This window comes from Lepidochelys olivacea, assembly GCF_965140295.1.
Source record: "Lepidochelys olivacea isolate rLepOli2 genome assembly, chromosome: 8".
NCBI lineage: Eukaryota > Metazoa > Chordata > Testudines > Cheloniidae > Lepidochelys > Lepidochelys olivacea.
Genome location: NC_140418.1, coordinates 38,565,983 through 38,588,829, shown reverse-complemented (window position 1 = coordinate 38,588,829; position 22,847 = coordinate 38,565,983). Strand labels below are relative to the sequence as shown.

General features: G+C 42.2%; 1 protein-coding gene across 1 annotated transcript in view; it reads right to left on the bottom strand.

Moving 5' to 3' along the window:
- LOC311525674 (uncharacterized protein) overlaps positions 1–22,384 on the bottom strand; it is a gene marked incomplete at its 3' end in the record, with an annotated part of 44,263 nt that extends 21,879 nt beyond the window's left edge. Inside the window, 6 exon segments of the mRNA XM_084637981.1 lie at positions 4,075–4,901; positions 4,904–5,151; positions 5,153–5,279; positions 5,438–5,567; positions 5,851–6,081; positions 19,827–22,384. Coding sequence (XP_084494107.1) covers positions 4,075–4,901; positions 4,904–5,151; positions 5,153–5,279; positions 5,438–5,567; positions 5,851–6,081; positions 19,827–22,235 — 3,972 coding nt within the window. The 5' untranslated portion in view covers positions 22,236–22,384.
- Between the last annotated feature and the right edge of the window lie 463 nt (positions 22,385–22,847).

Below are 22,847 nucleotides of genomic sequence, written 5' to 3'. Positions count from 1 at the left end.
ATTTTCTTAATTGAGAAGAGCGGGAACGATTGCGGGTTTATATACTTGATTAAGCATCATAAATAAAACCCATTTCGGACAAACATATATGTCCATTTAAGCTTCTCTTTTTTTGGAAGGAAATCTGCCCATTAAAAATGTATAACTACAAAAAGAAGATGAAGAAGAAGGTTCCACTCTCCTAAGTGATACTGTACTTAAAAGCTAGCTTCTCTCATAAATCCTAATAAACAAAATAAAAGGAGACCAGACGAACCCTTAAGCGTTCCATATATAAAGCATCCCTGGAATCCTGGGAATGTCCTCTTGAAAGCCCTGCATACAAAAGCTTTTCCATGATGCAAATCTAAACTAGGACAATCAATCATGTCAGCGCAAGTCAGACGTAAATCTGTTACTATACGCCCATTATACCAACATATTTCAGTCAGTTAAGAATTTATCTATATTAATATACATAGCTATAGACGCATCTAATTATTCTTTAAAAGCATAACAAACAAGAATTAAAATATTCTCTCTGAAATGTTGAATTAATCAGTTAATCATAAATAAAGGATTCTATAAGTTAGTTTCTGCATTATGTATTTCTATTCTCTCTCTGTAAATATAGAAAATTAGTAAAACCTAAAACTTCAAAACAAAAACCAAAACCCTCCCTACAGAACAGTGTTTACTCCTAAAAGGGCAGGAAGCCAGACACCAGGAAGTCATTAAACATTAAAAAGGTTGCAGAGCAGTTTTCAAACTAAGAGATGGGGGAAAGCGGATTGCTGCAGAGGCGCCTGTGGATCGGACAGAGACTTCTCTTAGAGGAGAGTCTATTGATAGAGATTCTCTAGGTTTTAGTCAGGAGGAGAGGATGGAAGAGGATAAAGTATAGGCCAGATCAGACAAGAAACATTCAAGTAAAAAAGAATCTGACACATCAGAAAAGGGCAGACAAATAAACAGTGATAAGTTTTTAAAGTGCTTGTACACAAATGCTAGACATCTAAATAATAAGATGCATGAACTAGAGCGTCTCTTGTTAGAGGAGGATATTGATATAATAGGCATCATAGAAACCTGGTGGAGTGAGGACAATGAATGGGACACAATCATTCTGGGGTACAAAATATATGGGAAGGACAGAACGGGGGCGGGGGAGGGGGAGAAACACTATATGTGAAAGAAAATGTAAAATCAAATGAAATAAAAATCTTAAATGAATCCACATGTTCCATAGAATCTCTATGGATGGTAGTTCCATGCTCTAATAAGAATATAACAGTAGGGATTTATTATCGACCACCTGACCAGGACAGTGATAGTGACAATGAAATGCTAAGGGAGATTAGAGAGGCTATCAAAATAAAAAACTCAATAGTAGTGGGGGATTTCAATTATTCCCCTATTGACTGGGTACTTGTCACCTCAGGATGAAATGCAGAGACAAAATTTCTTGAGACCTTAAATGGCTTGGAGCAGGTGGTACAGGAACCCACAAGGGGAGAGGCAACTCTCAATTTAGTCCTGAGTGGAGCGCAGGATCTGGTCCAAGATGTAACTATAACAGGACCGCTTGGAAATAGTGTCCATAATATAATAACATTTAACATTCCTGTGGTGGGAAGAGCACCTCAAAAGCCCAACACTGTGGCATTTAATTGCAGAAAGGGGAACTATAGAAAAATGAGGAGGTTAGTTAAACAGAAATTGAAAGATACAGTGACTAGAGTGAAATCCCTGCAAGCTGCATGGACACTTTTCAAAGACACCATAATAGAGGCTCAATTTAAATGTATACCCCAAATTAAAAAACACAGAAAAGAACTAAAACAGAGCCACCGTGGCTTAACAGCCATGTAAAAGAAGCAGTGAGAGATAAAAAGGCATCTTTTAAAAAGTGGAAGTCAAATTCTAATGAGGTAAATAGAAAGGAGCATAAACACTGCCAAATTAAATGTAAAAATGTAATAAGAAAAGCCAAAAAGGAGTTTGAAGAACAGCTAGCCAAAAACTCAAAAGGTAATAACAAAATGTTTTTTAAGTACATCAGAAGCAGGAAGCTTGCTAAACAACCAGTGGGGCCCCTGGACGATTGAGATACAAAAGGAGCACTTAAAGATGATAAAGTCATTGCAGAGAAACTAAATGAATTGTTTGCTTCAGTCTTCACAGCTGAGGATGTTAGGGAGATTCCCAAACCTGAGCCATCTTTTGTAGGTGACAAATCTGAGGAATTTTCACAGATTGAAGTCTCACTAGAGGAGGTTTTGGAATTAATTGAGAAACTTAACAATAACAAGTCACCGGGACCAGATGGCATTCACCCAAGAGTTCTGAAAGAACTTAAATGTGAACTTTCAGAACTATTAACTATGGTTTGTAACCTGTCCTTTAAATCAGCTTCTGTACCCAAATGACTGGAAGATAGCTAATGTAACACCAATATTTAAAAAGGGCTCTAGAGGTGATCCCAGCAATTACAGACCGGTAAGTCTAATGTCAGTACCATGCAAATTAGTTGAAACAATAGCAAAGAATAAAATTATCAGATACACATAAATTGTTGCGCAAAAGTCGACTTGGTTTCTGTAAAGGGAAATCATGTCTTACTAATCTATTAGAGTTCTTTGAAGGGGTCAACAAACACGTGGACAAGGGGGATCCAGTGGACATAGTGTATTTAGATTTCCAGAAAGCCTTTGACAAGGTCCCTCATCAAAGGGTCTTATGTAAATTAAGTTGTCATGGGATAAGAGGGAAGATCCTTTCTTGAATGGAGAACTGGTTAAAAGACAGGGATCAAAGGGTAGGAATAAATGGTAAATTTTCAGAATGGAGAAGGGTAACTAGTGGTGTTCTCCAAGGGTCAGTTCTGGGACCAATCCTATTCAACTTATTCATAAATGATCTGGAGAAAGGGGTAAACAGTGAGGTGGCAAAGTTTGCAGATGATACTAAACTGCTCAAGATAGTTAAGACCAAAGCAGACTGTGAAGAACTTCAAAAACATCTCACAAAACTAAGTGATTGGGCAATAAAATGGCAAATGAAATTTAATGTGGATAAATGAAAAGTAATGCACATTGGAAAAAATAACCCCAACTTTACATACAATATGATGGGGGTCAATTTAGCTACAATTAATGAGGAGAAAGATCTTGGAGTCATCGTAGATAGTTCTCTGAAGATGTCCACGCAGTGTGCAGCGGCATTCAAAAAAGCAAACGGGATGTTAGGAATCATTTAAAAAGGGATAGAGAATAAGATGGAGAGCATCTTTTTGCCTTTATATAAATCCATGGTACGCCCACATCTTGAACACTGCATACAGATGTGGTCCCCTCATCTCAATTAGAAAAGGTTCAGAGATGGGCAACTAAAATGATTAGGGATTTGGAACGGGTCCCATATGAGGAGAGATTAAAGAGGCGACGACTTTTCAGCTTGGAAAAGAGGAGACTAAGGGGGGATATGATAGATGTATATAAAATCATGAGTGGTGTGGAGAAAGGGAATAAGGAAAAGTTATTTACTTGTTCCCATAATATAAGAACTAGGGGCCACCAAATGAAATTAATGGGCAGCATTATTTGTTTTATTTAAAACAAATAAAAGGAAGTTCTTCTTCACACAGCACAGTCAACCTGTGGAACTCCTTGCCTGAGGAGGTTGTGAAGGCTCTGACTATAACAGGGTTTAAAAGAGAACTGGATAAATTCATGGAGGTTAAGTCCATTAGTGGCTATTAGCCAGGATGGGTAAGGAACGGTGTCCCTAGCCTCTGTTTGTCAGAGGGTGGAGATGGATGGCAGGAGAGAGATCACTTGATCATTACCTGTTAGGTTCACTGCCTCTGGGACACCTGGCATTGGCCACTGTCTGTAGACAGGATACTGGGCTGGATGGACCTTTGGTCTGACCCAGTATGGTCATTCTTATGTTCGTACGTTTTAAGTCCAGTTGGGACTTCGCTATTAATTTTATGTGGAAGGTATTCAGATAATACGATGCTAGCTGGCAGTAGCTAGCTAGCTAGCTAGCTAGATAGATAGATAGTTATTGCAACAAAGAAAGTGATCTAACTGCACATTTCCAGATTTTGATGCATATTTTAATGTAAACCATATTATTATTCAGAGCTATGATAACTTCCCCACAAATTGGGAGACGGGAACTCAAGGAGTCAAACAACTGCGAGTTTCTCCACCTGCGGAGCCTCAGGGCCAGTAACACTAGGATAAAGGTAAAGAACAAGCAGGAAACGGAAGCCACAGCGATCACCAAATACAAGGTGAGGCTGGACTGGGGGTCTGCAGGAGCTGAGAGGCTGCTTAAATCGGAGAGGATTTCGGGGATGCTGTCAGCCACCACCACCGTGACAGTGACCGTGGCAGAGAGAGGGGGCTGCCCGTTGTCCTTCACTAAAACCGCCAGGCTTTGCTTGAGCGCATCTTTGTCTGCAAAGGAGCACGCTGTCCTGATCTCGCTGCTGTGGAGTGCCACTGAGAAGAGCCCCGGCTCTGTCGCCTTCAGCAGCTGGTAGGAGAGCCAGGCGTTCTGCCCGGAGTCTGCATCCACCGCCACCACCTTAGTGACCAGGTAACCCGGCTCGGAGGAGCGAGGGGCCAACTCCACTCCCGTGGAGCCATCGGTGGGAAAGGAGGGGTGTAAGATGTGCGGGCTGTTGTCATTCTGATCCAGTATAAAGAGAGTGACGGAGACATTACTGCTGAGAGGTGGGGAACCCCCATCCTGAGCCTGCACTTGGAACCGAATCTCCCGGAACTGTTCGTAATCGAAGGAGCGCAGAGCGTAGAGAGCCCCAGTCTCGGAGTTAATGGAGATGGAAGAGGAGAGCAGAGCTTCCTGGATCTGACCCTGGGTAACAGAGTAAATGACTCTGGCGTTCTACCTCCCACCCCAGCGCCGGGGTCACTCGCCCTCAGTGTGAAAATGGAGGCGCCTCTCTGGTTATTCTCAGTGACATCGGCCTTGTAGGATGTTTTATAGAAGAGGGAACCTTTGTCGTTCGTGTCTAAAATCCGGAGTGGGATCGTAGTGGCTGTAGAAAGAGGAGGAGTCCCATTGTCTGTGGCGGTCACTGTGATGTTGTATGCTGCCACCTGCTCCCTGTCCAGGGCTCGGTCTGTCACCAGACTAATAATTCTCGAAGGGTTTCTTCAGCTGGAAGGGGAGGTTGCTGGGTGTGGAGCACGTGACCTCTCTGCTCTCTCCTGTGTCTGGATCTTGCACAGTTAAAAGGGCGATGACAGTCCTCGGGGATCGAGCTGATAAGAGAACTGAGAGCGATTTCCGGAGCGTTGTCATTCAGATCAGACCACAACCACAACTTTTGATCTTTCAAAAAGAACTTCCAGTCATGCGCTTGCACTTCAATTTCATATCATGTAGATTCCTCACAGTCCAGGTTCCCCAGGAGTGTTACATCTGCCGTCTTCGAGTCCAAGTGGAAAAGCATTATCAGTTATCTTTCTAACTGAATATTGCATTTCTTTATTGATTCCTTCATCCGGATCAGGCGCTTTCACTGTCACTGCTGTGAACCCTATAAGGCACTTTTTCCAGAACACTCAATTTGTAGACAGGCTGACTAATTGCATTGTCGTATTGTCATTTGCAGCCTCAACAATAACTCTGATAATGCAAAGTGCCAGACCTGACGGGATCTCCTCCGTCGGTGGTTGTAAGGGTTAGATCGCAAAGTTTGTTCTTCTCTGTCCATCCACTTTCCCAGCACCAATTCCGCATATTTAACTCCATTGGATCCACTTTGCACAATCAGACAGAAATGCCTATTCGTGCTGAGTTGATAGTCCTGGGGAGAATTAATGCCTATACGTGGTCTTGCGCCTCCTGAAGTGGGAATCGGGTCCCGGCCACTGTTAACTCTCTGACTTTTAACTCTAGTTCCTTCTTTTGGAAGCTGGGGACATCATCATTAATATCTTTTATTTCAATGTCAGTTTCATAAAGTTTTATTTCATCCTCCATTATAGCCTCACAATTTAACAAACAGTTCTCCATCCGGCCAGCTCCGACTATCCTTTCCGTGCAGATTAAATGGTCTCTCTTAAAATTCCAAGCAAATACTGAGTCTCACCTCTTGGCACAAAAAGTACTCTGCGGTCTGAGAGCTCTTTTATACCCCTCCCCAGCCCCTCCTCCCCCGGTCATTTGTGATGTTCCCCATGAAAGAGCCTTTTTCCTTTTCCTCCGGAATCGAATAGCGAATCTGCCCAGAAACTGATTCCCAAAGTGTAACCAATATAACGAAAAACAGGGCTCACCCTTCGCCGTGTCGTTGCTTATATGTTCCTGTCACTCTCATGCTGATGTGGAGATGCCGCCCATTTCTACGTCTGGGAATGTCTCTGTTCTGGTTTTATATCTGGCCGAATGTTTCCGACAGTATCACTTGTTAAATCATAAACTGTTTCCATCGAATATCGCCCCTCATGATTCCACCCAGACCCGCTCAGTGAGAGAGTCAGACGTGTTCTGGGCTGTGACATACCGGGGCGGAGCTGGCCAGATCTCTCCTGGCATTAGTCTGCCTGATTGGTGAACAGCAGAGCTCAGAGTCTCAACCAATAACTGCAGAAGTTCTGTGCTGGAGTTTTTCGATTGGTATTTATATCAAACAATAATGACACACGATCCCTGCAAGTTTTTAATTTGATATTTTAAAATGTAAATATGCTACTTTTCACTTTTAAATAAATAGGAGAGTCTACTGGCACATAAGGAATGAACGAAAGTGTTGCTGATGCAGAATCTCTTTATTTTCCATAAAAATATTGTAATAATATGTTGTATAATTTTAATATGGTTGTCCATGAATTTTACACACGTTTGTTTATAATAATCATGCATATGTCACCTTGACCAATGGGTCCTTCAGCCCTCATATAGATTACGCCAATCACAACACATCTTCCAGTCTTCTCTTATCCTGACCTTGCTTCTCCATGTTCAGCCATGCCTTTTCACCATAAAATCTTTCCCATGGGTACCACTTTGCGACAGCTGCAGTCCACTGATTGTCACTGAGCCCAGTTATATGACCAGCCTATCGCATTTTATTGTACCTGCTTTCAACACTGATGTCCTGCACTCCACTTTGCTGTCTGATCACTTCATTGGGGATTTGGTCATGGATTGGAATCCCACAAATTCCATGTATATGTAGATGCAAATATTTTTGTATATGGATATGATATTCTTCCACCTTTCATTTGGGCGCTGTGCAATTGTTAAACAGTGCTGCCCAATTTTAGCAACCTTCTTTCTGGTTTGTACATCTGCAGCTGTAAATACTATTTGTTTTAAGATAGTATTTATTTGTTCAAATGTTATTCATAAAATTAATTAGCAGTTCAATTGACGATAATGATAGGAACTCAGCAACAAACAAGAGGCAGGGACACTGGAACATTTGTATAATGGGGGTGCTGAGAGCCTGTAGTGGGGCAGCTGCCCCACTCCTGAAGAACAGGGGTTAAAACAGCCAAGCTAGGCTTCGAGTAGCAGCCACTGCTGTGGCCAGCTCAGTTAGGCCAGCCACAGCTGTGGCTAGCTGACCCTGATAAGAGGGCTGTGGGCCAGAAGCTGGAGGAGTCTCACTCTAGCCCTGGAGGCAGAAGGGCTAGCTGCCTGGGAGCAAGGTACCTGAAATGGAGCAATGCTGGGGAAGGGCAAAGGGAGCTGGGGAGCTCCATCTTGGTAAAACCCCAGGCTGCAAAGAAAATAACAGAACACCACTAGCCATCACCTTCAGCCCCCAACTAAAACCTCTCCAACGCATCATCAAGGATCTACAACCTATCCTGAAGGACGACCCATCACTCTCACAGATCTTGGGAGACAGGCCAGTCCTTGCTTACAGACAGCCCCCCAACCTGAAGCAAATACTCACCAGCAACCACACACCAGAACCACTAACCCCGGAACCTATCCTTGTAACAAAGCCCGTTGCCAACTGTGTCCACATATCTATTCAGGAGACACCATCATAGGGCCTAATCACATCAGCCACACTATCAGAGGCTCGTTCACCTGCACATCTACCAATGTGATATGTGCCAGCAATGCCCCTCTGCCATGTACATTGGTCAAACTGGACAGTCTCTAAATAAAAGAATAAATGGACACAAATCAGACATCAAGAATTGTAACATTCAAAAACCAGTTGGAGAACACTTATATCTCTCTGGTCACTCGATTACAGACCTAAAAGTTGCAATTCTTCAACAAAAAAACTTCAGAAACAGACTCCAATGAGAGACTGCTGAATTGGAATTAATTTGCAAACTGGATACAATTAATTTAGGCTTGAATAGAGACTGGAAGTGGATGGGTCATTACATAAAGTAAGGTTTCAGAGTAACAGCCGTGTTAGTCTGTATTCGCAAAAAGAAAAGGAGTACTTGTGGCACCTTAGAGACTAACCAATTTATTTGAGCATGAGCTTTCGTGAGCTACAGCTCACTTCATCGGATGCATACCGTGGAAACTGCAGAAGACATTATATACACACAGAGACCATGAAACAATACCTCCTCCCACCCCACTGTCCTGCTGTCCAAATGAAAACCTGGATTTAGCTGGAAATGGCCCAACTTGATGATCACTTTAGATAAGCTATTACTAGCAGGACAGTGGGGTGGGAGGAGGTATTGTTTCATGGTCTCTGTGTGTATATAATGTCTTCTGCAGTTTCCACAGTATGCATCCGATGAAGTGAGCTGTAGCTCACGAAAGCTCATGCTCAAATAAATTGGTTAGTCTCTAAGGTGCCACAAGTACTCCTTTTCTTTTTACATAAAGTAAAACTATTTCCCCATGTTTATTCCCCCTTCCCCCCACTGTTCCTCAGACGTTCTTGTCAACTGCTGGAAATGGCCCACCTTGATTATCACTACAAAAGGTTTCCCCCCCCATCCCACCCCCCACTCTCCTGCTGGTAATAGCTCTCCTTAAGTGATCACTCTTGTTACAGTATGTATGGTAACACCCATTGTTTCATGTTCTCTATGTATATAAATCTCCCCACTGTATTTTCCACTGAATGCATCCAATGAAGTGAGCTGTAGCTCATGAAAGCTTATGCTCAAATAAATGGTTAGTTTCTAAAGTGCCACAAGTACTCCTTTTCTTTTTTCAGAAGAAAATGATATTGAATGTTTATGGATCAACTTCCTAACAGATAAAGCACAAGATGGGGTACTAGCTGGTGGCTGCTACAGACCACCAAATTACACTAGGTAACAAGATGACCACCCCCTTACTGACCTATCTATAATACACAGTACAAACAAACAAACAAAACAAAACCTGTGTGATCATGGGAGACCTGAGGTCTCATGCTGCCAGTACGAAAACATCCTTGTCCTAACAGATAAAGATAATGCTGATTACAGCATTAAAAGTTAATGGTAGCTTCTGTAGAAGTGATCATGACTTGATCACCTTTATAATGTGCAAGCAGAATAAAGTCCAGATGAGTAATATTATACTTGGTGCTTTACTAAGGACAATTGCACAAAGCTGAAAACAATTATGAGCCAAATCAGTTTGTAGAAATAATTTAATCAACAAATGTGCATGATAAATGGGAATCCCTTAAGAACACTATACTAGATGCCCAAAAAGCCAAAATCCCATGAAGGAGGAAGAAGGCTGTGCTGGTTAAAAAACAACCTGCTTTAGATAGGAAGTGAAGGCAGCAGTAATTTTTTTTTATATGCAAGATTACAAATGAAAGAAATGGGAAATTGATAGTAATGAATATAAATCAGAAGTTAGGAATTGTATAAAATTGATAAGGGAAATCAAGGGACAGGAGGAGAAATCTTTGACCAACAGAGTTAAAGAAAATGATAAGGAGTTTTTTAAATACATTAGGAACTAAAAGAAGCCTGACAATGGTATTTGTCTATTACTAGATGGAAATGGTAGAATTATCAATAACAAAGAGGAATAGATAGAAGTGTTCAATAAATATTTCTGTTCTGTATTTGAGGAAACAGATGATGCAGTTGTGATGTTGGCAGACCAGGTGCCAGCTCATGCCAAGGTCCCCATGTCTCAAGAAACACTGACAAATATATAGTTGCAATAAGTCAGGCTCACCTGCGCTAATATTATTAAAATAGGTATTAGAATTATAAGAATGTGTTTAGTGTTTCTTTAAAGGCTTATGAGTTGTGGTATGCATCAACCTCACTTATAAATCCTGTATTCCATATTGTAAGTGTAACATTGGCAGCCCAGATGCCAGTTCATGCCAAGGCTCCTTAGGCCTCACTGAACACTGATAAATCCATAGCTGGAAACCAGTCTGGGTCACCTATGTGTTAGCATTGTTAAAATGGACATTAAGTTGATAAGAATGTGTTTTGTGTTTGGACTTGATGAAATGCTTGTAGGATGTTACATGTATTCATAGAATCATAGAATATCAGGGTTGGAAGGGACCTCAGGAGGTTGTCTAGTCCAACCCCCTGCTCAAAGCAGGACCAACCCCAACTACATCATCCCAGCCAGGGCTTTGTCAAGCCTGACCTTAAAAACCTCTAAGGAAGGAGATTCCACCACCTGCCTAGGTAACGCATTCCAGTGCTTCACCACCCTCCTAGTGAAAAAGTTTTTCCTAATATCCAACCTAAACCTCCTCCACTGCAACTTGAGACCATCACTCCTTGTTCTGTCATCTAGTACCACTGAGAACAGTCTAGATCCATCCTCTTTGGAATCCCCTTTCAGGTAGCTGAAAACAGCTATGAAATTGATCTCTCTTATAACATCTGTAGCCTATGGTATACATTTATATTGATTGCTTGCATTGTAGATCTCTGTAATTGTGTAACTCACCAAACAGGAAAGAAGAATTAATTAGTATAAAGTGCTGGTCCTGCACACAAGAAGGCCCATTAAAATCAAATGAGCCATTGTGAAACATGGAAGGACAAAGACTTTGTTGATTCCTCACCACACACAGACCCATAAAGAGGAGACAGATGCTGACACTTGTTCCATCAGTTTGAACTCTGGGGGAAGGGAATAAAAATGCCAGACCAGAAGGAACTGTATCACTATGTTACTCAGAATTTGGAGAAGGCAATATTTCAAAGCATAAAGAAAGGATTCCCAAGCTCTTAGAGTGGGTTAGCCCTAAATCATAGAAGTCCCATGCATTCAAAGCAGGACTAAGCAATAGCTAGACCATTCATGACAGGTGTTTGCCTAATCTGTTCTTAAAAACCTCCAGTGATGGATATTCTGCAACCTCCCTAGGCAATTTGTTCCAGAGCTTAACTACAGTGACAGTTAGGAAGTTTTTCCTAATGTTCAACCTAAACCTCCTGTGATGGAGTGTCTTCCTCATATTGACTTGAAGGGATTAAGGCAGGCCAGAGGGGCCAATTAGCCTATTAGGTGGAAAGCTGGGGGAATTAAGACTGTGAGAGAAGCTTTAATTAAAAGAAGCTCACCTGTCCAGAAACAGGCAGGGCTTATATAAGCCAGGAAGCTAGCAACAGAAGGGGCTGCCAGGAAAGGCTGCAGTCACTCACTGGCAAGAGAGAAGTGTTTGGAGGCTGCAGAGATGTGTAGGCTACAACTCCTCCGTGGGAGGAGGGAGTGGTTGTGATGTTATCTAATAAAATATGACTGTATAGATTGTTGTTGCAACCACTGTTATATATTTGCAACAAACCTTGTACAAAGATTGTCAAGTAAGATGTCTATGGAAAGGTTATGACTTGCTGAATATGATTATGCTATTTATATGCATTTATCATTTTTGTATTTAAAGTTATGACTGTTGTCTCTATACCTGTATTTCAAAATGTTTGCTCCTGGGGTAACACCCACAAGGTATTTAGTCAGCACATCTTGGAGGGATTTTTCAAAGTGAGTGGCACATCAAAAAACACTTACATCACAATGGAAGATGCCCATCTACCCTGAAAGGACTGTCCTGTGAATGTTCTGTCTGGGGCACAGGTAATGGCTTCCTGCTATGACTAAGTGAAGTCATGCATGGACATGTGACTTGGCCATGTGACTCCAAACAATATCTTGTCACCTGTGATTTTCCACTAGCTGTGCTGAGGGCTTTGTTTAAAACTATGGGTTTCCCTCCACATGCCAAAAGTTATAAAAGACCTGGAAACACCTCCATTTTGCTTCTATCCTGCTCAAGCCTCTGGACTATGAATTTATACTAATGGGAGCATTCTATCCAATGGATTGAGGATCTTCCAATTATTTGAAAGCAACCAGAGCCTTATGAAGCCAGCAGTTTATTCCATCACTGCTACAAGCCTGAATCAAGAACTTTGCAATTACTGTATGTATTTGATTCCTTTAACCAATTTTAACTCTCAGCTTTCTTTCTTTTTATAAATAAACCTTTAGATTTTAGATACTAAAGGATTGGCAACAGCATGATTATTGGGTAAGATCTGAGTTATATATTGACCTGGATGTGTGGTTGGTCCTTTGGGCTCAGAAGAACCTTTTATTTGAGGAGACTGGTTTTAAAGAACCACTCATCTTTAAATCCAGTGTTCTTGGTGGTGATATAAAGATGGAATGCCTAAAGAAACTGCTTTTATGACTTCTTGCTAGCCAGTGTGATGAAACAGACCAAACCAGCAACAAAAGTAAACTTCTATCTCATGGCAGAATAACCTCCAGTTTTAGGGTGTGTCTGCTCTATTTCTCAGCAGTTTGTCCTGAATTTGGTATTCTCAGTTGTGACCCAGAAAGGCCCAGTTAAAGTGGTAAAACTGGCAGACTCAGAGAAGGAAGGGAGAGCCAGAAGAGTAGAAAAGGGTTCAGGGAAATGCAGCAAGGTATGGGGTGGAATAGATCTTGACTGTTGACTAGAGGGTTCCTGAGCTGGAACCTGGGGTAAGGGATAGGCCTGTGTTCCCCAGGTAGCCTCTGGGGCAGTGGCACTGGAGGGGCAGTGCATAGGAACTGCCTGAGCCTATTTGGGAGAATAGACTCCCCGCACCCCCGGAAGGGGAAATCATGACTGTGACCTAGCCAGAGGCCTGAGTCACAAAGGGACTGCAGCAGCTCCTAGAGGGAGAGAGGAGCTTCAGACAAAGAGCTAGAGGTTGGGGGATGGCTTGCAACCACAAGGAGAGGTGTCAACCCGGTGAGCTATTCCCCAGAATGTCCAGGAGCAGGCACCATACCTGTGATGAGTAGACTACCTGTCATACCTCCCTTGCTGCAATTTAAGACCATGGCTTCTTGTCCTATTCTCGGAGCTTAAGGAGGTAGGAGAATAATTTTTCACCCTCCTCCTTGTAACAACCTTTTGTGTACCTGAAAACTCTTATCATGTCCCACCTCAGTCTCCTCTTCTCCAGACTAAACAAACCCAGTTTTTTCAGTCTTTCCTCACAGGCCATGTTTTCTAGACCTTTAATCATTTTTGTTGCTCTCCTCTGGATTTTCTCTAATTTTTTCTACTTTTTTCCTGAAATGTGGCACCAAGAACTGGACACAGTACTCCAGTTGAGGCCTTATCAGCATGGAGTAGATTGGCAGAATTACTACTTGTGTCTAGCTTACAATATTTCTGCTAATACATCACATATTAAAGGACATGCAGAGCTTGCACATTACAGCAGCTTATACTACTTCTTGAAAACTCAGACTGTAACTCATTTGTGTGTGTATGTTTACCTGCTTTAATCTTGTAAATAACTCTTATTTCTTTTGCCTAGTTAATAAATCTTTATTTGGTATTATAGAATTGGCTACAAGCATTTTCTTTGGTGAGAGATCTAAGGTACAATTGACCTGGGGTAAGTGACTAGTCCTTTGGGACTGGGAGTAACCTGAATATTATTGTCATTTTTGGTGAAAAGGACCATCTATCATGAAGGAAGGCTTGCCTGGGTGGCACGATAGACCGGAGTGCCCAAGGGGACTGTCTGTAACTCCATGTTAAGGCTGTTATAGTGCTTGAGGAGTTCACACTTAGTACTTGGTTGGTGAAAATTATTATCGAACACACAACCACTTTGGGGTTTGTGCCCTGGTTTGGAACAGTCTGCCCTGAGTTTGGCACCCATGATCATGAGTCACTCCACACAAAATGACTATATGGTAATATTGAAGGGTTGTATTGTACTGTCCTTCGGTGTCTGTGCCTTGTCGTGGTGGGACAGCTTGCGTGCTCTAATGATCCCCAGAGTCTGTGTAGGCAGGGGCTTTTTGCTCCTGGTAGGTTTAACCACTATGGATTGGTCTGTGGGGGAGGGGCCAGACAAAACAGACATCCTGGTCCTCCAAGTTAGGAGTTAGGGGTTTGGCTAACAACCCTGTCCCGTAAAACACAAAATATGTTATGGAAACAGCGACAGAGAAATCGATCATTACTGTGTGTGATGGCCTTCAGGAGTCAATGACCCATATGACTGCCAGTGATGAAAGTCAAAAGGAAGCCACTGGCACGAAGACTGAAGTGCTCAACATCAAGACAAAACCCAAACTTGTTTTTTTTAACATATGGACAATGTACAAAACAGGGAAGCTAGCTCAGGTCACAGCAGAGATGAGACGGTACAGCTCACACATCCTGGGTGTCAGTGAGAGCAGATGGATGGGATCAGGAAGATTAACAGTCTTGGGAGAAACTTTGCTGTTTTCTGGATGGGATGTTGGACAACACCAGGAGGGTGTAATAATATCACCCTGATTCAGTGCTATGCTATGCTCCGACAAATGACAGTGATGAAGAAGTAAAGGACAAATTCTACTTTACACTACAGTCGGAGTTAGAGAGAGTATCATGCCATGACCTAACTATTGTCACAGGAGACCTAAATGCCAAGGTCGGTAAGAACAATACAAACAATGACAGAGCAATGGGAAGACATGGGTGTGGCACCTTGAATGAAAACAGAGACAGGCTTGTTGATATGAATGACCTAGTCATCAGCGGAACCCTATTTGAACATTGTGAAATTCACAAGCTGACATGATGTTCTCCAAATGGCAGAGATAAGAACCGGATTGACCATAGGAAGATCAATGGCAAATGGTGATGCTCACTGATACATGTGACAGTGAGAAGGGGTGCAGATGTTGGCAGCAACCACCACCTTGTGACAGCCTCCATCAAGCTAAAACTGAGAAGTGTGAGTCCACCAAACAAGGGACATAGACGTTATGACACTGACAAGCTAAAGTCCCCTGAAATACAGAAAGCCTTCATTCTGCAGTTAACGAACAGGTTTCAAGCACTTGCAGACCTTGATGAAGAGGAGGGGAATGCAGATGAGGAGATCAACAAGAAGTGGGACAAAGTAACAGCAGTGCAGTGAAGCCTGCCTAGGCTATTGGCAGAAGAGAAGGAAGGAGTGAATTACACCCAGCACATGGAACGCCATAGAAACCAGACAAGCCCAGAAGAAAAATGTTTTAGATACAAAATCCCAGAAGCTAAAGGACAAATACCATGAGAAGTTTAGCAAGGCATACCGGGAGGTCAAACACCTTGTAAGAATGGAGAAATGGCATTATATTGATAATCTGGCAACACAAGCAGAGGATGCAGCTGCTCGTGGTGAACAAAGAACCATCTACAAAATGACGTGGCTTATCAGTGATAAACGGCAGACACCAACAAATACTCTCATCAGGAGCAAACAAGGACACCTACTAACAATCAAAAAAGAACAAGAAATGCACTGGACAGAGCATTTCAAAGAATTGCCAAACAGGGAGCGACCTAAAGAGGAAGCAAACATGCAGGAGGAAGAGGAAGATCTTGATATCAATACAGACACCCAAACTAAGGAAAAGATCATTCAAGTCATCAAATCCTTAAAAAATGGGAAAGCTCCTGGCAAGGATAGTTTGAATGCAGAATTGTTCAAGGTAAATCCTAAATTAGCAGCATCTATCCTGGCCCCTCTATTTACATCAGTCTGGGAAAGGGAAAAAGTGCCAGATGAGTGGACCAATGGGGTTATAGTGAAGATACCAAAGAAAGGAACTCTGTGATTGTAATAACTGGCATGGTATCACACTTATATGTGCCAAGCAAAGTATTGTGAAAAGATCATAGTCCAGCGTATATCAGAGGCAGTTGATAGCATTCTCAGAAAAGAGCAAGCTGGTTTTCGGAAAGGGCGTGGATGCACAGACCAGATCTTCACTCTACAAAACATAATTAAACAGTGCTTAGAATGGCAATGGCAACTCTACATAAATTTCATAGACTTTAAGACGGCTTTTGATAGCATTCACAGGACCAGCATATGGTGCATTCTGCAGGCATATGGAATTCTTTTCCGTATAATCAATGTAATCAAAAGCTTCTATTTCAACTTTACATGCAATGTTGATCACAGTGAGCTCAGTTTTGAAGTCAAAACAGGAGTACATTGGGGTGTGTCATGTCTGCAATCTTCAACATTGCCATCAACTGGATAATGCAGCATACAACAGAAGACATGCCAAGAGGCATTAAATGGACACTCTTCTCATCCCTTGAAGACCTGGACTTCGCAGATGATGTCACTCTCTTATCACATACCCAACACCATATACAAGAAAAAACAACTTGACTCAATGCATTCAGCCAGCAAATTGGACTGAAAATCAACTGCAATAAGACAGATGATATGACCTTTAATATTGCATCACCAGTATGGATAGAGGATTATGTTCTCACCAATGTAGAAACATTCACTTACTTGGGCAGCACCATCAACCAGGATGGTGGAACAAGCCAGGATATCCAGAACAAAATCAATAAAGCCAGGAACACCTTCAGGAGCTTAAATAAAGTCTGGAAATCATCAAAATACAACACCAAAAGTCAAGATTTATCAGAACTGCGTACTTTCAACACTATAGTGCTGAATGCTGGGGAATGAGAAAGTATGACATGTCCAAACTGTCTTCATTCCATACAACCTGCCTCAGAAAAATCCTCTGTATCTTTTGGCCCAGAACAATCTCAAACCAAGACCTATTGACACAATGCAGCCAAAAGTATCTGAGCACCATTGCCAGGAAGCGTTGGAGATGGATTCGTCATGTGCTTTGGATGGAAAGTGATTCCATCACCAGAGTAGCAATGGACACCTGGAGGCAAATGGAAAATGAGGCCGCCCAAAAACATGGCAAGAGCTGTGGAAGCTGAGTTGAAAAACCTTGGGCACAGCTGGGGAACCATTGAAAGACTTGCCAGAAACAGACAGGAGTGGATGAGCTTCATCACTGCCCTAAACACTAGAGGCATAATAAGAACATCATGATGATGTACTGTGAGCCTCTGTGACTGTGTAAATCACCAGACAGAACAGAGACATGAATTAGTGCGAGGGGGTGATCTTCATCAAAAAGTGTTATGCCCTTCACAAATGGAAAGGCTATCAATATCAGATGGACTACTGTGGATGTTGCAACTGGAAGTTCCCTATGTACTGTCAACAAGAGGACCAAAGACTGTTGTTGTTCTGCCTCCTCACAGTGAAGATGAGTCATTCAAGGAACTCCTCATATCAGCTGACCTTTGCAGCTGGAACCATGTGAGAAGGAGAGAATAGAACCCCTAACAAGAAAGAATTTATTATCTCTATGCTTCTTGGGCTCTGGGGAGCAAGGTGTGTTTCCAGGCATAAGCACAAGATCCCCAGCTGTTTAGCCTGGGTTAGTCCTAAGGGACATATACAGCTTTCTTATTATAGAAGTTTATATTACCTTTTGAAACTTAAGATTGTAACATTTGTTTATCTGTTTACCCACTTTAACCTTGTCAATAACTCTCCTGTTTCCTTTTCCTATTTAATAAATATTTATATAGTTTATTATAGGATTGACTACAAGCGATGTCTTTGGTGTGAACTCGAAGGCATAACTGACCTGGGGTAAGTGTCTGGTCCTTTGGGACCGGGAGTAACCTGAATATTGTTGTGACTCTTGGTATAAGAGACCAACTATCACAAAAGTATGCTCACCTGTGTGGTGAGACAGACAAGAGAACGTAAGGGGACTGTCTGTGACTCCATATTAAGCTTTTATAATGCCTGAGGAGTTTCCACTTGGTGATTTGTTGGTGAAATCTAAGAATAGAATTCACACCAATTTGCGGTTTGTGCCCTACTTCCTAACAATCTGCTCTGAGGTTGGTAGGCATGCTCTTGAGTCACTGCAGGTAGCATTATAGTAGCCTCATCATATGGTGATGATAACACTCTTTTCAATCCAATTCAATCCAGTCTCTGGAGGATCTTAACAGAAGCTACAAAGTTAGACATCTTAAATCAGCAAGTCCAGATAACTTGCATCCAGAAGTTTTAAAAGAGGTGGCTGAGGAGTGCATTGAACCATTAATATTGATTTTTCAATAAGTGTTGGAGCTCTTGGAAAGGGCAGACCATATGATCACACTGATCCCTTCTTGCCTCAGAATCTATTAATGGATGAAATATGAGTGTTAAAGAGATGCTGGGAAAGCTGTCTGTTTGTATGTACTGTGCCTAATGGGTAATATTAAATACTGTATTCAGTATTTTTATCTAGAAATATCCACATTCAATTTTAGAAGATCTAGTAGTATGAGAAGTTATGGGCTCCTTTGTACTGCAAGGGCATTATATATGCCCAAACCAGGCAGAGACATTTGGAACCACACACAATCACCTACAATCCATTACCATCACTCTGCCCACTAACTGATCTCCTCCAGGACAATATTCAGTATTCTGATCCATAGATCGGGTTCAAAGAACTGACATAACAGCAACTCACAGAAGAATACACCTTCCATTCCCTAAATATGGAATGTCCACTTTTAATTATTGGGGCCGAAGTCCCAGGTCTGGCGTTATTTAATCATACAACTCTGACCCTGCAGAAATAGAATCGCTACATTATTGAAAAGCAGAGGTTTATAGCTTTGCCATGGGACCCAAACTGACTTTAGGAACTGAAAAGTTTACAAGCTTTCCAAACGTAAATACTTTCATTTTTTATTCAAAGACTTCAAAAAGTAGTTCTGTAATATATATGATACACACAGATTATTGGAAGGTTTGGCATAAAGGTTTTATCACCACCTGGTTAGGAGGACCTGAATAATTGACTAAAGATTTTGCCGCAGGTGAATAATGCAGCCTTTAGAAAGCCATGTCAATGAAACCTTTGCTCTATATTAGTGTATTTTACAGATATGTAATTGTGTATCTGTAAAATGAAAGACATGTGACACTTAAAATAAATAACAGAATCTTTTTATATCTGGGAATCATTATTCAATTTCCCATGGAACAGTAAAAAAGGAATACTTCCAAAGAAGCAATTAAAAAGGTATTTTTTTAAAAAAAAACATTGTTAAGGTATTGGAATAATTATTTTTTCTTACTCACAAGAAGCAGTACAACCCACTGAAAGTATAAAAAGGCTCCTAGAAATGTAGTTATTGTAAAGAAATCCACTAAAATGAGAGGAAGGATATTCTTCCTTGGAGATGCAGGAGGGAGTGGTTGTTAAGGCAATGCAGGGGACTTAAGAAATCTGAGTTTATTCTATTATACTTCTGTTTTCTGACCTTACGCAAGTTATTTTACTTCTTCATGCCCTGTAAGATGGGCACCTCCCGAACGGGGTACAGTGAAAACAAATTCATGAAATTGTGAGTGCCGGTAAATACTACAAAACAACAACAGTTTTACAAAGGTCTCCTATATTATTTAAGGAAGATTAGACCTGTACAATTATGAAAACAAGCAATACATCTAAAAATTATATAAATCACGGAACTAGAAACTTACTACTTCAGCAGCCTCCGTTTCCGATGTTAAGACGCTACATCCATTGTTCATAAGTAAGATCCCAGAGTTCTCACTGCACAGAACATTCTCTGATATCTGCGCATTACGTTTCAGGAAAGAAAATTCATTTTTCTTAGATTCTGAGGATAAACATAGCTGATAAGAATACGGCAAAATACCATCTCCATAATTTGGTGGGAAAGTAGGAACAGTCTTGGAAAAAGGGTCACGACCAAAACACTGAAGTAATTTAGGTTTCCTTGACCTTTGCAATTTCATCACAGTGGCCAGGGTCACTGTCAGGAGGAACAAAAATGAGATCAGGGCTAAAGCCAGCACCAAGTAGAACTGTAAATCAGACTGAGATGCGGAGTCACCCGATTGGTCGCTCATTTCCGGAAGAGCCTCTTGGAAGTTCTCGGCAAACACCAGGTTGAGAGTCACTGTGGCTGACAGAGGCGGCTGCCCGTTGTCCTTCACCAGGGTGACCAGCCTGTGTTTCACAGCATCTCTGTCCGCAAAGGCGCGGGCTGTCCGGATCTCCCCGCTCTGCAGCCCCATGCTGAAGAGCGACGGGTCCGTGGCCTGGAGCAGATGGTAGGAGAGCCAGGCATTGTGTCCTGAGTCAGCATCCACCGCCACCACCTTAGTCACCAGATAACCTGCCTCGGCCGAGCGAGGCACCATCTCGAACAAGGCGGAGCCATCGGCTCCGAGCGAAGGGTACAGGATGCGAGGGGCGTTATCATTCTGATCCACAATAAACACCCTGACGGTGACATTGCTGCTGAGAGGCGGGGACCCGCCGTCTTGGGCCTTCACTTGCAGCTCAAACTCCCGGAATTGCTCGTAGTCGAAGGAGCGCTGCGCATAGATCGCTCCGGTTTGGGAGTTAATGGAGATGTAGGAGGAGAGAGGCAGCTCCTTCAGGTTGCTGCTCAGGATGGAGTAAGTGACTTGGGCGTTCCGGTCCAGATCCCGGTCTAAGGCTTTTACACCGAAAATAGAGGCCCCCGAGGGATTGTTCTCTGGCACATAGGCGGTGTAGGAAGGTTTCTCAAAGACAGGGGCGTTGTCATTGATATCCGAGATCTGCAACAGGATGGTTTTCTGGGTGGAGAGGGGGGGAGTGCCTTTGTCTGTGGCGGTGATTGTGATATTGTACTCCGGGGTCCTTTCCCTGTCCAGGGTGTTGTCTGTGAGGAGTTTGTAGTAGTTATTAGAGGAGGATATTATTTTAAACGGCAAATTATCTTGAATGCGACAGGTGACTTCTCCATTTCCTCCATCGTCTCGGTCAAGGGCTTTCATCAGTGCTATCACTGTCCCGGGCACTGAGTCTTCCGGAATTGGACTGGACACGGATGTGAGTGTCATTTCGGGAGTATTGTCGTTCTCATCTAGAATTTCTATTTGAACTTTGGAGTGGGCAGTCAGACTTCCCCCGTCCCTGGCTTCCACGCCTATTGTGTAGCTATTTTTTTCTTCAAAGTCCAAAATACCTTTTGCTGTAATTTTTCCATTACTGGCATCCAAATCGAACAGCTGCTGCACTCTCTGCGGTATGTTGCTGAAATAATATGTTATTCTGGCATTTGTACCTTCATCTGCATCAGTCGCTTTCACCTGAAGCACTAAGGTTCCCTTCGGAAGGTTTTCTCTCATGCTGACTTTGTAGATTTTTTCAGTGAATATAGGGGAGTTGTCATTGGCATCAATAATGTTAATCTTAATCGGAACTGTCCCCGTTTTGACTGGCTCTCCCCCATCCACAGAGGACAAGATTAAATTAAGAGACCTTTCTTTTTCTCTATCCAAAGGTTTCTCTAACACTAATTCTGCATATTTGTTGCCGTCCGGATTTTCCTTCAGTTCCAAAACAAAATATGGATTTGGACTAAGATGGTAACTCTGCAGTGAGTTGATTCCAACATCGGGATCTTGCGCAGGTTCTAGCGGAAATCGCGCACCAGGCTGTGCTAATTCATTAATTTCTAAATCGATATTATTTTTAACGAACCGCGGTGTATTATCATTAATGTCCTGGATTGCGACGTTCACGTGGAAAATATTTAAAGGGTTTTCAACCACAGCTTCTAAATTTAAGACACAAAGGGGTATCTCCCCGCATAGTTTCTCCCGATCTAGCCTGTAATTTACATACAGGTTGCCATGTTCTTCATTTAAAGTGAAATATTTATTTTCCGAATTCACGCGGAGCTTTCGCAGCGGCAGTTCTCTCACATTCAGCCCCAAATCCTTGGCGAGGTTCCCCACTAGGGACCCTTTGGCCATTTCCTCAGGAATCGAATAAAGGATCTGCTCCGAGAACGCCCGGCAGAACACAGAGAATAACAACAGTATTTGCAGTCTCACTGCTCCGGCTGTCTGTCTGTGTCTGGTTTCCATCTCAGGCACTCTTAGCGCCCTTGCTTCCTTTCCCGGTGTATTTTGAATAGATATTCCGGACCAATTTCCACTCAGATTGTAAGAATACTGAGTAATAAAGCATAAATAAAATCCATTCTCCTGCTTAATTTTACCTCAGAAATCCGATACCGCGGAAGGCCTTCTTTGGGTAGAAACACCGTCCCTCTGCTCTCCTTCATCCGAGATCTGCACTGAGTAACAGTATAATCGCTTTGCAGTGGGCTCTGGTGTACCTCCGGCAGCAGCCCTTGCTCCGCATTGGCCAACAGCGGCACTCTGCGTTTTAGTAAGAGAATTGCAATGCTAAATGAATTCCATCTTGAGAGGGGAAATCACAGGAGCCCGAAATAGGAGGAAGTGTAATTTCTTTCTTCCACATGACTAATTTTGCAGGGTAAAAGATTATAAAGCGGTAGACAACTAGTCCTCAAGACAGGTGTTTTGAGAAAGAAGTAAAACTGAATGAGTTAGATTCACTGTGGAAAGGTGCAAAGTTACACTTTGCTTTTGGATTACAATATATCTGCCTCAGAGAAATCAAAGGGTTGATTCAATTTAATACAAGTAATTGACTGGAGGATTAATATGACA